At 36.7% G+C, this 16,992-nt stretch overlaps 1 protein-coding gene across 1 annotated transcript in view; it reads left to right on the plus strand.

Moving 5' to 3' along the window:
* LOC113533066 (thrombospondin type-1 domain-containing protein 7A) overlaps positions 1-16,992 on the plus strand; it is a 108,931-nt gene that overhangs the window by 52,978 nt on the left and 38,961 nt on the right. Inside the window, exons 4-8 of the mRNA XM_026924898.3 lie at positions 51-232; positions 2,871-2,939; positions 6,082-6,237; positions 8,552-8,755; positions 13,819-14,013. Of these exons, the coding sequence (XP_026780699.3) occupies positions 51-232; positions 2,871-2,939; positions 6,082-6,237; positions 8,552-8,755; positions 13,819-14,013 (806 nt within the window). The remainder of the gene's footprint in view (positions 1-50; positions 233-2,870; positions 2,940-6,081; positions 6,238-8,551; positions 8,756-13,818; positions 14,014-16,992) is intronic.

Raw genomic sequence — 16,992 nt, forward strand, 5'->3', positions numbered from 1 at the left:
AAATGCTTATATAAATTGTTATTAACCAGTTTGTCACATGACCTCATCAGCTACACCTGGAGGACGACGGAGTGGGCGGAGTGTCGCGTGGACGTGTTGCTCAGCCAACAGGACCGACGTCGCTCCAACCAGACGGGTTTGTGTGGAGGTGGCATGCAGACCAGGGAGGTGTACTGCATCCGAGCTAACGCTGATCCGATCTCTGACCTGAGCACCAGCCAGGACAAGCCAGGTACAAAGCCAACACATGACTTAAACAAGTTGATGATAACAGTTTCTGGATGACCAAAATGGAAATTTTTTGTTCTGATATGGATTATTAAAAAAAAAAAAACATTTAAAAGAATAATGGTAAGAAATATTAGAGCTATGGATATATTCCTTTTTTTTCAAATGGGAATAAATCTTTTTTTTTTTCCATTTTTTTCATAGAAACTCACATTATACATACTCAGACAGACTGCATCAGCATTTTTAAAAAAATACAGGTAGAAAAGACAACCCTCATTTTTCTTTCTTTTTTCATCCCTACATCACTGTCTCTATCTCTCCCTGTCTGACTCTCTCCTCATTTCTGTCTTTTGCACCTGCTTTCATAATGACTTCACCTCTACATCTCCTCCTGTCTTTCACTTTCCTTACCTTTTTTTTCCTGCTTCTCTCTTTTTCTGCTTCTCTCACCTATCAGCACACGCACATGCCCGAGCTGACACTTCTTTAAAGCGGAGGTGTGAATGAAAGTGCTGCAGCAGAGATTGCTCTTAAAGAGACCATCAGCTGCTCATGCTGGGTTCAAAGGGAGGCGGTGGGCCGCGTCCTAATCGACACGGTGCAGGGGTCCTATCCGATTATCGGGGTGATCTGGACAGGGAGGGGAGCAGGGAGGTTGGGAAGACAGGAAGTCAGTCTGTTCTGTTTGAACTGCGTTTTGTGTAACTTGTGTGTAGGTTGCATCAGAAAAACAAGAAGAAGCACCCGAGTGGTGAAATAGAGACCTGACACTGACGTGTAAACAATGTCAGCTTTGCTCAAAAGAACCACAATTCCACATTCTGAATTTGTTACGCTTCATGCACACCAAGTGTGGGCGGAGCTTGAAATTACACAGGGCATTGATTGGTCAAATGCAATTGTCACTATCACTATTCACTTCTGAATCAGAACGTTTGTTATTTATGTCATCAACCAGTAATTTACAATTGGCACAGAAAATAGAACTCCTCATGTTTTCATTGTATTTTAGCATTCTCTGACATAAACTCTCTCTTCACTTCAATCCATTTTCACAAATCCATTTTCACCAATAATTGGCCTTGTAGGGTTTTTTCCTCAAAAGTATTGGTGCCCATGGATTCATTTGGGCCACATTTACAACAATCTCGCTCAATAGTCCATCCTGTTTCAGTAGCGATGAGCAGCACCATGAATTCTCTGCCATCCCATGACAGGACACCAGATCTTCCACTTGATTCACAATGACTGACCTCAGATTCACGATGTTTATTTGTGCGCTTTGAGTATGTCAGGATTACAACTGGACCAACAGGAGTATAAATTTAGAAAGTCTTCACCAGCTCAGTTTAGCAATTAAACAGGCCTGGTTTATTTACAAAAGGAGAAAGAGGGGAGAGCGAAACCTAGGTATAAACCTGTCATGAATAATATCAAATGTAATACATTAATGAACAAAACTTTAAGAAAATAGTCAGAGAAACAGTAAACACATAAAAGCAAAAATAATTAAAAGAAATATTTTGTTCATGGGCAATTAGGGATATAACAATAAATTTGCTGATGTGCATTTTGAGAATATGCAATTCACACCATGGAAATCAGCATTCTATTTATTATGCATCTACTGAAATTGCACTGTGTGAACACCAGAGATCCCAATCTGTGCAACCCATAAAATATATAGAGAGCACACTGGGTACAATAGCAACCACCGACATGCATTATATGGTTACATGACCATGTTATATCTCTTCAGTAACTTTCAAACGATACTAGCCCAGTGCCGCTGCGATCTACACTGCCCAAGAAAGAGGTCATGGAAGTCTGGCATTTTATCCGCCTTTGGAGCTCTATTTTTGGTTAAAATGACATTTCAGGCAATCATTTTGCATGGGTCAGAGACTTTGTTCATTCAATCAGATTTTTTGGGAGAATTTATACATTTATTTATTCATTTATTTCTAAGGGTTGTCTTTTGAACCTGTAGTACATTTTGTCTACAATATTAAATATCTGTTTGTAGCCATTTTTGGTTTATTTAGTTTTATACAGACAAATTTTGCATCATTTATGATTCAGAAATTTCATTCAAATTTCATTTAAAATATGTTGAGAATTGAATTGATTCATGAATCCTGAAGCAAGTATCATGAATTGAATTGAATTGTGACCAGACTGTATCATTACACACCTACTGGCCATCCAAAACAAGCAAAGTAGGCATGTACCTCTGAGAGTTAACATCAAATCATGCAACAACTTCTAGAGAACTACTTCCAATTTCATGGGAAATGGACACAGATACTTGTCCAAAACATGGATAGTTCTGGATTTATGTTTGTAACCATAGCATGCTACACTGTATGGTCCAGTAGAAAAGAGCGATTGTGGTATGCTAAGAAATCAACAGTCTGGTCATGTTCACATAATGGGTTCTCACACAGCGCAGTAACGGTGCCATGCTATAATTCCTGAAAGAGTGTGTGTTGAAATCCCAGAAATGCTACAGACCTGCTGCTGGCTTTCCAAACAACACCCTTAACCAAAACTCTCAAATTCTCAGCTGTACACTTGTATAAAAATTAATAAATGTGTCTAATCTGTTTGTTGGCGATATATTTTTGTGTATTTCGTAGAAAGCCGATCTCAGAGCAGCCAGAAGCCCAGTGTCCCACCCAGCCTTTCCACCACCGTTGAAAACACGGGTAAGATGGATGGAACTCCGTTGATTTTCCTCTTAATATCCTCCCACTAGCCCTCCTCTCTACTCAATATGTCATTTTACCTCCATTTCTGGCAAACACATCACCCTTGCTTAGTCAAATGCCTCGACATCACAATTTGTTTGCATGTCAGCTAAAAGTATTGTGTGTGAAGCAGCAGTAAATATACAGTGGCACTCAAAAGTGTTGTGGTTGTCTATCAGTTGGGAAAAATTAATAGAGTTCCAGCTTTTCATATTTCTCAAAAAGAATGATATTATTTCTCGAAAGATGATAAAACATAGTATGTAGTGAACTGTACTAGTTCCAACAATATCAAGTAACAACGATTAACCAACAGGTCTTACGCTTGTTAATTCTTGTCATTCTGCATAAAACTGGGTTTACACTGGACAATTTTGCTGGCGCAGAAAAAAATGGCACATTAAAATAATTCTTTGGTCATGAGTTGCGATCAGTGGTGTTATGTGACATGGCGGCCATTTTAGTGGATTTAATGGAAGTTGATGGAACGCATTAATATAAACCTGTGGTTTGTAGAAATTAATCACCATCTGACCAATCAGAATCAAGAGTATTAGGACTGCATGCTTTATTGTTTTAGTGAAGTCACAGAAAACAGTAAAATTAAGCAAACTACGTACAAACAAAGATTGTGTATAACGATTCTGAAACTGCTAAACTGTATGCCGTGACTCAGTTTTGCATAATGTTCTTCACAATTTTTGTATTTGTTTGTCAAAAACAGTGACATATAAAACCGTTCTCGGTAGCGGACTCAGGCTTTTGCGCCTTACTGTAGACATAATGAGTTCTCTATGGACTGATACTGCTGTGTGAGAAATGTTCAGGATGTCAGATATGACAGTGACAGACAGTGTGTGTGGGGTTTTTTTTGCACAGCAGTGAACCTCCGAAGGTAATTAACTGCATATCACAAGTCCATTGTCATTCTGTAATTAATGGTTATAACTGGTCTTATAAATTGGGCCCTTAACTCACAAATACTAAGCTATGTGTCTGGATTGGCTTCTGCATTTAAGTTGTTTTAGTTGAAAGAATCTAATAATGGAAATTCAGCTGAACAATTCCTATGAATTATGTATTAATAATGCATTATGAATGTATTTATAAGACATGACATACTGTATAAATGACATCTTACAATGCCTAACACGTACATACAATATAAACTGACATTATGAGGTTTTATCCTCACTCTTTATAAAGTGCTATGTAACCTGACATTATGTAGTCACATGCTAATGCTTTATAAACTGTTATGTGACCTGAGAGTATGCTCAAGCTTTATAGTGTTAGTTAGACAGACATTATGAAGTCATATTCTCAAGCTTTATAGAGTGTTATGTAGCCTGATCTGCTCTGTGACCTGACATTATGAAGTCATAGGTTCATGCATTATAAAATTCTAAATAGTAACTATAACTACAATACGTATACTAGGCTGGTCATTATCAGGTGTTATGCATGCTGTTCTTGTGTTCATAATGCATTATGAACAAATGATTCACAGGAATTGTTACCGAATGTAGTTTTTGGTCACGAAACAAGTGGTTATGACCCATGACTTTGCAAGCTGTAGCTCTTTTGTTCTTACACAGGTTTGAGATTGCTAGTTTTTAATTCAACAGCTTGTACCTGATTTGTCTTTGGTGCATCGTCCCACACAGCCCCTATGTGTGTGTGTGCACATGATATATTAGGAGTGTGTATTCTCACTGCTCAGGAGTTTTGATTACACACAAACGTCTGCTCAGGGGCTCCAGGCCATCTGGCAAAGTAAACAAGTACAACCTGCGAAGCTTGGCGTTAATTTAGCCCTTGATCCGCTGATCTCATGCTGCCGCATGCTCGTTATCATTTTTAGCCCCATTAATTTCAGGCGCACGCTGAGGGAAAGCAATTAGAAGCACCCTTTTCCCCAGAGGTGTGTAAGATTTCTGTCGTTTTGATATGTCAAGCCTTTGGGATCAAGCTTTTGAGGAGCAGAGCACTCCTAAGATCAGACATCCGGTTCTCACACACAGCAATGTGATGGCGTTCTGCCTGACATTGTAAGGACGCATGGTGTTTTTGAAACACTTTTTTTTTTTATGAAGTCTGTATATAAAAGCCTAATTATATTTGTTTTTAGCTATTTAGCTAGTAGCCAAAGTGACTTACAAAGTGTATTAGTATTAGCCTTATATCACATACAACTACATAAAAGTATTAGCTATATAAAAGTATTAGCCATATAGCACATTTAACTGTGTAAAAGGATTAGCTATATAAAAGTGTTAGCCATATAGCACATTTAACTGTGTAAAAGGATTAGCTATATAAAAGTATTAGCCATATAGCACATTTAACTGTGTAAAAGGATTAGCTATATAAAAGTGTTAGCCATATAGCACATTTAACTGTGTAAAAGGATTAGCTATATAAAAGTATTAGCCATATAGCACATTTAACTGTGTAAAAGGATTAGCTATATAAAAGTGTTAGCCATATAGCACATTTAACTGTGTAAAAGGATTAGCTATATAAAAGTGTTAGCCATATAGCACATTTAACTGTGTAAAAGGATTAGCTATATAAAAGTATTAGCCATATAGCACATTTAACTGTGTAAAAGGATTAGCTATATAAAAGTATTAGCCATATAGCACATTTAACTGTGTAAAAGGATTAGCTATATAAAAATATTAGCCATATAGCACATTTAACTGTGTAAAAGGATTAGCTATATAAAAGTGTTAGCCATATAGCACATTTAACTGTGTAAAAGGATTAGCTATATAAAAGTATTAGCCATATAGCACATTTAACTGTGTAAAAGGATTAGCTATATAAAAGTATTAGCCATATAGCACATTTAACTGTGTAAAAGGATTAGCTATATAAAAGTATTAGCCATATAGCACATTTAACTGTGTAAACGTCTATATAAAAGTTTTATAATTACATTCTCTCCTAAAGATTTAGATTTAACCATATTATAATCATGACAGACTTTGCAGTTAACACTGTCTATATTTATCTGCTGTGGATATTTATAATGGGTGTGTTTACATGTGTGTGTGTGTGTGTGCATGTGTGTGTGTGTGTGTTTGCCCTGCAGCACCTCAGCCAGTGGACAGCCAGCTGTGTGTGGGTCCTGTGCCGAGTACCAGCCAGCTGTGCCATATTTCGTGCCCTGTAGAGTGTGAGGTGTCTCCGTGGGGCGCCTGGGGGCCATGCACCTTTGAAAACTGCAACGACCAAACCGTGAAGAAAGGTACAGGTTCACACACTCATCTTTACACACATACACACACCAACACACACACTGTTACACACATACACATTTAAGAAATACAGGAAAAGTGAGTCAAGTTGTGTTATTTTTTCCTCAGCTATAAAACTGACCATATTTTTCTTAGTCAATGCTTATTATTTAAGAATATGTGTGTGTATATATACTGTATATATACACACACCTTTTTAGTTTTTTCACATTATTAAGCCATATATTTCATTCACTAAAAATATAAATAAAATATAAAATTACATAAAAATAAATAAAGTTTACTCTTCAATCTAATAAATTGCATCAACTTTTTATAGTTAAATTTCTTTGTTTTTATATGTAGAACTATTTTTTCAGTTAATCAAAAGTATTAAACATTTTTTCAGTTTTAAAATATTATCTAAAAGTTGACGTGATTTTTTGACATGAACTTTTACTATTTTCAGTGTTTCTGTTACACTGAAGTTTTCTGTGAAGTGAATGTTTAGAAATCTCTTTTAAAATTTAAACACATTAATGTGCATGTAAAAGATAAACAACTAAGACAAAGTTCCTAGAAAAACAGTGAAATTAAGACTTTTGCACGGTGCTGCGGCTGTTTTAAATCTGACTGACATCAAAAGCGATTTAATTTAAAGTCCCTTCTGCTGAGGTCAGAGTTATTAGTGCAGCATTATTCCTGCACAGGAACCAGAATGATTCTTCTTCAATTTCATGAAATTTAATGAAATTTGTCCATTAATTTTTTTTCAGTGAACATGGAAGGAGGATGGACAGTGATCTCATTCACATTCATACCATCGATTGTTCTACCAGATCTATTTCCACATGCTGTTTTATTGTAATTATTCATTAAATGAGTGATGAAATGGATGAATAGCCTGAAAGGAGACTGGAAAATAGAAAGAAATCACAAATGATCAAAAAAAAGTCTGTGATAAAAACATTCTCAACATTCAACTCTGAGTGTAAATGAGAGTAAATTTTGACTTTGAAGTAAAAACAACTACATCGGACTTTACAGTAAATCAGTCTTTACATAGGCCTGTTTTGTGGAGAAAAAAAAAAGACTTCATCTCTATCACTCAAGACATGCATTTGCATCTTATTTGCATACTCTACTCTGATTGGTCCAAGGTTGTAATCAACATACAGTATAAGCTGAACATGGCATTGTAGTGACATAATGCTAGATAGCGATCTAAACCACCCAGATCCGGATTTGTTTTACATGAATAAACCAAAAATACGATTTTAAAATTATTTTCAAGTGTATTTTTCACATCAAGACACTGCTGTAATGCAATTGTTTTCAAAAGCAATTTCTGCATTTGTTAGATGTTTGGTAGCCTAGGAAAACCCATATCCATTTATTCTTTTATTAAAGAACAACATGTTGTGCACTTTTTTCTGTTTATAGTTACATTTAATGTTGTGGAACGTCCACAAAACAAGGTAGTTCCTGTTAACACTTACATTATAGCAGATATACTGTAAATAACAATATTATTCCCTCACCAGATTTCTTTTTTTTTCTCTCTCTCTTGAAGTTGATAAGACAAAAGTCCTGAAGATGTCAGAAAAGTTCACATTATAGCTTTACTTCTGACAGTTACAAAGCACTAACACTGGAGACTCCTTCAATAAATGTTAAATAAACATTTCCTTACAGAAAACCACACCACATCAACAGTTACTCGTATTTTTTTTTATTCCTTTTAACATGTCCCTATGTAAGTTGTTACTGTAGAAACAATGGCAGAGCTGCTGTTATAGAACATGAATCAACACCTTCTGACCAATCAGAATCGAGAATGTAATGGTGCTGTGTATAAAGAAGCAATAAGAGCTATGTTCAACACTTACAGTGAAAAATGAAAGGTGGGCATATGCGTTGGGGATGTAAACTTTTGCACTCAACTGTAGGCATGATTTTTAGAGTAAAGATCACTTCAGATGTCAGAAATAGCTCAAAAAATTGGAAATGTAGCATATTATTGAATCTTGAAAGTTTATCTCGTAAGAGCGTAGCTGAAACCAGACTGATGTGTCCACGTTATTTACGTGATTTGTGCGTATTAGTTTCTGTTTCATGCAGTTTATCCTTCTTAACCGTGTAAGATTGATCAGTTTTATAGACTGTGTTGTGTCTGTGGTGTGTCTAACCCTTGTGTATGTTTGATTACTGTCTGGTCACTTGTCTCGGCTCATTGAACAGCTTGAGTTGCTCGAATTGCTTCCCGTGTAAGTCGTGTCGGATCAAAGCGCCTGCCGAATGAATAAATGTAAACATCCATTCCAGGTTTCAAATTCCGACGGCGAAAGATCACAAACTTCCCGACAGGAGGCGAGGGCAGCTGTGCACACCTGGTGGAGGCCACGCCCTGCGACGAGCCCAGCTGTTTCAGCTGGCAGCTGCTCGGGCTGGAGGAGTGCGCTCCTGCCGAGGACACGGACTGCGGGCCAGGAAGTCAGCTTCCGCGGGTCCGCTGTGTTGACACTGCCGGTGAGACACACCACACTTCAGCTCCATATAAAACACAGGGTCATATATGAGGACACTGCAAAAAAATTATTTTATATAATTAAAAATATCTTGAATTTAGGCAAATTCAACTCATATTTCAACTCTTCATTAAATTTTTTTTAAAACATATACGCAAGATTACTAAACCTATTTCTAGATGTGTTTAATAATTTCTAGGTTGAAATTGTCTTATTCTATTAGAAGATCATTTGGCTTATTTCAGGTGTTTATGTCTATAAATACGCAAAATTATCTGCTAATATAATAAGACTTTAAAGGTTGAAATGAGTAAATATTTCTAGAAATCGGCTTCATCAGACTGGAGAGTTCAGCAGCGCTGTGGTATTGACATTCGTTAATGCAAGATTTCAAGTAGCAGTTCGTTAGCCAGCGTTCATACTTTAATACATCTGCAAAGGAAAAAAGCTGCAGACTTTCCAAACGTGGTCCGTGTTTTCCATGTCTGCTGTCAAAGCTGCGAACCCGCTTGTAAGTCACTACAAGCGTCTAATAAATAAATAATGTGGCTCTCTGCTGTTTGTTTCCTAAGATGCTGAAAATCGGTAGCAAGAAACACACAACTTGAATTGAAATGTTCAACTGAGAGCCAAGTCTTTACTACACCATCTGTGACAATCATTATTTTTAAGAATAGGCTTTTTTTCCTACTAAAATGATCCAGGTTTTTGGAAGGTTCTTTCAGCCGGGTCTCTAGATTGTGCATGTGTGAAAGTGTTTCAGATGCCCTCAGATTTCTCTCGCTTTGTGGCTCCAGAAACCCAAAATAGCACCTTTGATGGCCTCGCTTTTTTAGTCAGTCTTTTTATTGTTGTCATTGTTGTTGTTGTTTATTGAGGTTTTTTTTCCTTTTAGTACGAAGCTGACTTTTTTCAAAACTCTTCATACACTTAGCACAAAAGTGCTCAGTGTGAATCACAGTGTTAAGGTGTTTTTTTATGGCTTTGACACCTTTTGGTTTTTTTTTTTCACTTATCAGCAAAGCTCTATATCTCTAACGCCCAATTTGCAATTTTGTTAATACTTCTCGTTTCAAAGGCAATTACATCCAATGTTAAACCCAGCTATTCAATTATGAAATATATTGAAATATCATGAATGTAGGTGAATTTAACAAAAAAAATTCTCATTTTACAATACTAATGATAAACGCCATTTCTAGGTTTCTCCTGTATCGGTGTAGCAGGGGGTCAAAAATCATAAATAAATGTAAATAAATGAAAATAAACTGAAATAAATGTCAGCACCTCTGAAAAGACAGAAAGTAGTTCAATTTTACTATGTATATGACTCCATTTATAATGACAGTTAACTGACCTTTAATTAATCATTAACAACACTAGTAGTTAATATTGTAGCTTCACCGACACACAGCGTGTTTTTTTTTTTCTTCTTGTACATCATCATAAATAGGGAAATGTGAGCATATTTTATTTTATATGGGGGAAAGTTAACAGCTCCCGTATTTGCACTTGTACTACTGCACGTGTATTTCTCAGCTTCTCATGCTTCCCCGTGGAGCTGGTTGTGATATTTGGCCCTAATGGAAAATGTAACAAGGTTCACACACATACACGCACACACACACACACACACACACACACACACGCACACTACCTGAAGTCGAACACATCTCGAGGGAGTTGCCCAAAAACCTTGTACAGTCTGAAAACCTTGAAAAGTCAGACACTAAAAGGTATTTTAAACCCTACACACACACAGTGCACACTTTCATACCACGATTTCATCATAAAATAGGTCATGCTTTTCAGTGATGAGTAAAGTAGAAGGCCGGCGTTATTACAACCTCCAGGCGTTTGACATTTACTCGTGTTTGCTCTGCCTGACAGGGCTTCGAGTTTTCCCGCATCATAACGGCGGCTAATTCTGCAGCTCAGAAGATGTTTCTCTCTCTCTCTCACTTTAAACAGTAGCTACAGCAGACTGACTTCTATGCCATGTGCTGATGGAAATCGATTTGTTCATTGTTTTTTTGTTTTTTTGCCCTCACTGTATTGGAGATAATGATGTTTATGAAGCATGATTACAAACGAACACCCTGAATTGCTCGATCGATGTCGTATCAACAGCACTGCTGTCAATAAGAGAACTTGTCTTGATAGTTATTTGGCTTTTTTTGCTTTTTTTTGATGTAGTATCATGCATTTTTTTCCTTCTTCCCATCTTGATTCTCTGTAAAACTGTGAATTGAGACAATAGTTTTAGATTACATTGTACCGAAATTTCACAAAGAGGAGATCTGTGGTCTCTGTTTTTTTTTGCTGAAGTCGTTATTTTCTCACACAGGGACACATCAGGAGTGCTACAGTTGTTGCTTTAATCCCTTCCAACACACTATAGACACAATCTAGAAGTAGGGATTAAAACACTCCATGTCATGCTGTTATAGGAAAATAATCCACAACAAAGTGTTGGGAGTTAATTTTACCAATAACAGCACGTCCCAATGCGTTTTATTCCTCAAAGCTAACAATTTTTATTTATCAAATAGCGACACATCATACTTTTTATCCCTTTATAGTTACATTTTATGTTGTGGAATGTCTGTGAAACAAGTTACTTCTTGTTCTAACTTAAATTATAGCAGCAATAAACAGTCTTTCCCTCACCATCCTCTTTTTTTTCTCTCTCTTGAAGATAATAAAACAAACAAAAACAGTTGGTCAAGTTCCTGAGAAACCAGAAAGCGTAAACTCCTCTGTCCTGAAGAAGTCAGAAAATTTAAAGTTACAGCTTTACCTCTGAAGGTTAAAAAGCACTGACACTGGAGACTCCTTCCATAAATGTTCCATAAAAATCTCCTCATAGAAGACTTCACGATAACGTATTAGAATGAGCGCATTAATATTAATATAAACCTGTGATTTGCAGCTGCAGTACTGTCAGAGCAGCTGTTCTAGAAAATTAATCAACACCTTCTAACCATTTCCACTAACATACTGCCAAGTGTAGACAGACTGTGCTGCCAAATTTCTAAATAAAGTTAAAAAATAAAGGTACTGGAGCAGGGCGATGGAGGTTTCATGGATCAGAATGGGGAGGAAACTCATTGTCTATAATATCAGATAAAGACAAGTCATTGAGGAAATAAAATAATAAGATGTCTGGAAGAACACTAGGCGTATTGCTGCCATAGGCTACAATTAACATTGCGTTCAGGTGTGAAATCCATCATTCTTTTTTCATGTTGCTTCCAGGAAGCTCAGGCGAAGCAGACGGTTAATGAAAATGAAATTCAGATTTTTCCATTGATGCTAAAATTTAACAGTGAAACATGCAGAGCACATTATTATTATTATTATTATTTTGCCAGCGGCTTGAATCAGAAATGAGCATTTTCTATGGACACGGTATAATAAAGAATAATAGATCTAAAACATGTGCAAATTCGTAACAATTCTCATGACTTCTTTTAAAACCACATCAGCTTTGTTTGTTCTCATTTCTATGTTTTTTTTTAATTTTCTTTAAAATTGGGTCAATCTGTAAGGGTGGAAATGTGGAATAGTGTCTTTTAAAACTATCAAAATCAGGTCTGAAGCTTCATCCGGTACATGCCATGAATAATAGATGTGTTTTCAGAGGCTCATGGGAGTTTCAAATCTATGCCTTCGTCTATTTCAGGCCCTGATTAACACTTCACTCTTCTGCATTCTGCTTGTTTGTTTTCAGCCTCATTTTTAACGTGGCATTGCGTATTGCATACAGTATGTACCTGGCGTTGTGTGAGGTCTTCATTTTATTCTGTGCATAATGCAGTTTCCCAGAAGCACTTCACTGAGCATGCTTGACCTTCATTCTGTAGTATTTCCTCAAACATTTATATATCATTCTAGCTTACTGAACTGGCTACTCAAATATCACATTCAGCACTCCCTTCAGGGTCATCATACAATGTAACGTGTCATCAAGTTAATGAGAAATCTCAATTCTGATTGGTCAGAAGGTGTTGATTCATTTTCTAGAACAGCAGCTCTGACAGTAGCTACAAATCACAGGTTTATATTAATATTAATGCACTTGTTCTAAGACGTTATTGTTTCTATAGTAACAGCTCATTCACAGGAACTTGTACCATGGACGCTCCACATGAACAGATTATATATACGTGTGTAAACGTTGATGTGACTTTTTTGGTAAGAAGACATTTATCATTTACGCTCCAGTGTCAGGGCTTTGTAACAGTCAGAGTTAAAGCTGTAACTGTAAGTTTTCCAACATCTTCAGGACAGAGGAGTTTACACTTTCTGGTTTCCTGGTAACATAACAAGCTGCATTTTTTTGCATTTTTTTGGAGCTAACTGCTTTCGTGGATGCCTCACAACGCTAAATGTGACTTCAGTTAATAAATAAAGAGTTTTAATCATTAGCAAATTGCTGTTCAAGCCAGATATGTATACTGACTGTCAGGTTGTGCTACTTTAGTTTACTAAACGTAAACTGTGGAAAAGTGTGTGCTAGCAGGTAACTAGCTAACTAGTTAACTATGTTAGTGATCTTGGGATAAATAGGATGGCAGGAGCACACTGTAGCGTTTTAACTTAGTTTTAATATATCATGTATTATTTTTTATTGATTATTATTATTTCATATAATATAATTACTAAAGATATTATTAATAAAATTATATGATTACAGTTCCTGCTTCCTAAATTATAGTTCTTACTTATCTTATTATAATTTTCTTTTGGACTCCCGCCAAAATTCCGAAGTATTTAATTAAACAGGTACTTTCAAATGAAAATAAATGTGCATGACTTATCATATCTGATTGTTAAAAACAAAATAAACAATAGTTCACTATTTGTAAATGTGTTGCCCAAAAAATTGTTCCTTCTATCTAACCTGAATTTATTATTTTTTACAGAGTTTTTGTAGTGAGAAAAGAATTTTGGGTTTCTCGGAAGGATTTATATAATGCTGCCTTTAAATAATGAAATGAATAAAAAAATGAAAAATAATGAAATTCTCAAATAAAAATGCTCTAATGTTCCTGTGTGCAGGAAATGAGGTGAATAAGGAGCTGTGTGATGAAGCGTCGCTCCCCGGCCCTGTCTCTTGTGTTGTCCCATGTCCTAATGACTGCGTCCTCAGCCCCTGGACGTCCTGGTCCACCTGCTCGCAGACGTGCTCGAGCAAAACAGCTGAGGGCAAGCAGACAAGAACGAGAGCCATTCTGGCTTACAGCGCTCGAGAAGGTAACAGACAGGACATCCTCACACATCCGTGTACTAGTTTTATTTCTAGAAGTTTCCAAACAAGTTAGAGTGAACTGTGCTAGCTGCGTTTGTCCTCACAGTGACACACTGTCACACTGTCACACCACTCCTCTTCCTGATCTTGTCAAGTTAGCTCGTATTCATTTATTAATACAGTATGTCTTAAAAATCCTCTCTTATATTACCTTAGGTTAGGTAATCCTGTCAAGTTAGCGCATGCTAGCTAGCACTAATAAAAGCTGTGATCATAAATTTGGTTTAAGTAACCTTGTCAGGGATTATGTTCAGTTATGTTATTATGTATGTTATTATGTTAACTTGCTGACTAGCATTAGCATTGAAAGTTATAAACATTTATGAATATGACCTAAAAATCCTCTTGATAATCTTGTCATGTTAGCTCATATTAGCTATCATGTTAGCATTAGTACTGAAGATTATGAATATTTATGAATGTGATTTGAAAACTCTCACAGAATTCCTGTCAGGTTACCTCATATTAGCCACCCAGCTAGCAGTTAACATTGAAGGTTAATTAGATTTATCGAAATGACCTGAAAATCCTCACAGAATTCCTGTCAGATTAGCTTATGTTAGCTAGTTAGCAGCAAAAGTCATGAACAAAATATGAATTTGGTTTAAGTAATATTGTCAAAGATTATGTTTAGCTACTTTACTCCTATTTTAGCTATGTTAGCTTGCTGACAAGCATTGTTAAGGTTATAAACATTTATGCAATCCTGTCAGGTTAGCTCATGATAGCCAGCTGGCTAGAGTTAGAAGGTCAGACTTCCAAATTTGGAAATTTGTACGACTAATGGAACCTTTTATTATAAATCGGATTAGGTTTGATTTAAGGCTGTAACATTTATTTTAAGGTCTTACAAGGGCCCCAAAGTTTTCTGAGGAAACTTCCAGAAACTTCTGTGGTATTTTGTGGACTTTGATTGTTGTTCTAGTCAAGATATTTAGAGTTTTGTGGATGATATATACTTTGAAGTGGAAAGTGTAGCTAGAAAGTGGTTATAGACTCTTTAGAAATCCCTGGGAACTCATTACAAAAGCAAAAAGCACAATATTAGCATTCTGCAGCCTCGACGTTGAACACGACTCGTGTCGGGTCATTTGCTCGAATGGGTTTGTTTGGAGAAATCATTTTCACAAAAGTGCCCTTGAATTATTTGCTATTCAGAAGACAAGTCTTACTTTCAACTTTATCATAAGTATGTGCTGTCTGCCTGCTGCGTTCTGCAGACATCTTGCCCTGCTTCCTAATGGAAGACACGCGCACTAAACACACCAAATCATGCAGAAAGCCCTTTATGCATTATGGATGTCTTTGAGAGTGGATTTGAGTGAGACGGTGGAAGGACTGAAATTCATACAGCAAACACAGATTAAAAAAAAAACAACATAAAATGAGGTGATGCACTGACTCTGGACCCTTTGGAGCTGCTTTCTTTAAGATCAGTTGTGTTTCTCCAGAGGTTGAGCATTTTTTTTCCCCAGGGGAGCAACCTTGTTGTACAGCAAAGCTGTTTAAAAAGCCAAAAATACAGCCATTTTCCATGTTTTCACACTGAAAGATTGTGTCAGTTCTCGCAGCCTTGAAGATACAAAGGTGTGAATTCCAACACAGCAAACAGAAACAGGATCAGCAGAAGGTGTAAACTAAACCATAAAAATTCATCATTTAATGCCTTCTGGCAAAGATCTTCACCTCCTGGTAGCCATGTGTCGTTCTCCAACGAGTCGAGTCTTTGAGTCAGCTTTCTTAGTTGAACTCTGGGAGCCATCTCGTATTTCTGAAGAGAGAGGGTTTTTTTTTCTTTTTTCAAAATGAGGACATGACAAATAGATCCTGAAGCACTCTCAATAAAAATTCATCAGCATTCATGTCATTAATCACAATAAGCCAATAGCTTTGGCTGGTTTGGCAAAAAAAAATGGCAATGAGCCATCTGGGAGCTGAATGAATACTGTATACTGTAATCCTGTGTCCCTTTGCAGTTATAAATATGGATATGAGGCTCTGTGTAAGGCTTGAGGGATGGTATATGAATACGAATCATGGTAGGAACTTTGAATCTACACTAGCATGCAACAACACGGCAGGCAACCGTTCATTTTCTACGTACGTACGCAACAAGGGGTCATGATTTCACTGACAAAGTTGCATTTAATCTAAGATTTTCTGAATTCTATACAAATTAGGTATGACACTGTAAAGCAACAAACTAAACGATTGTCTTGATCGATTCCTTGGACTTATCCTATGGCGTGTGTGATGAATTATTATTATCTTGTATAAGGACTTATCTCACACCAATTGCTATAAAGAATCATAAAATAGCAGAAGAGCTGAAAAGAATGGCACATCTTTCACAAATACTGATCTATTTAGAATTCTTTTCCCCTGCCTTTGAAAGGCAGCACCAGAGCATCAGGTCTCTCGAGGCTAAAGTCCTTCAGAGTCATATTTTTCTCAGTCGTGGGTGTGCTTTCTCCTCGTTACGGAGCTGCTTTCCTCTTCCAGATGGACAGGTCTCGATTCTCGGTACCCCTTTGGGCTGCTCCGTCACCTAGAGAGCTGAGAATGTCAGCAATTATGTCAGACACACTCTCATTTCACTGCTGAAGAGCGAGACAGAGGCTTGGAGTGTTGTTGAACATTTCGTCTCCTTCCATGTAGACAGCAGGGAGGAATACTACGGGTGTTGTTAAAAACTAGAAAATAAATTCGGCCTAGTCAGAGATATTACAGGAATGAAATATTGTACACGTTTCTACTCAGACAAAATCAAATAAGAATAGTTCATTTGAAGACCACGAACTACTGAGTGTGGCTTTAAGCTATGGAAGTAGAAGATATGTCTTGCAAATGTTTCTATGTAAAAACTCAGCCTTCAATGATTCATTATTGCACTTAAAAAAGGTAAAAGTTTTGCAAAAGGTTAG

The sequence above is a fragment of the Pangasianodon hypophthalmus genome, chromosome 22, assembly GCF_027358585.1.
Source record: "Pangasianodon hypophthalmus isolate fPanHyp1 chromosome 22, fPanHyp1.pri, whole genome shotgun sequence".
Classification (NCBI taxonomy): Eukaryota; Metazoa; Chordata; class Actinopteri; order Siluriformes; family Pangasiidae; genus Pangasianodon; species Pangasianodon hypophthalmus.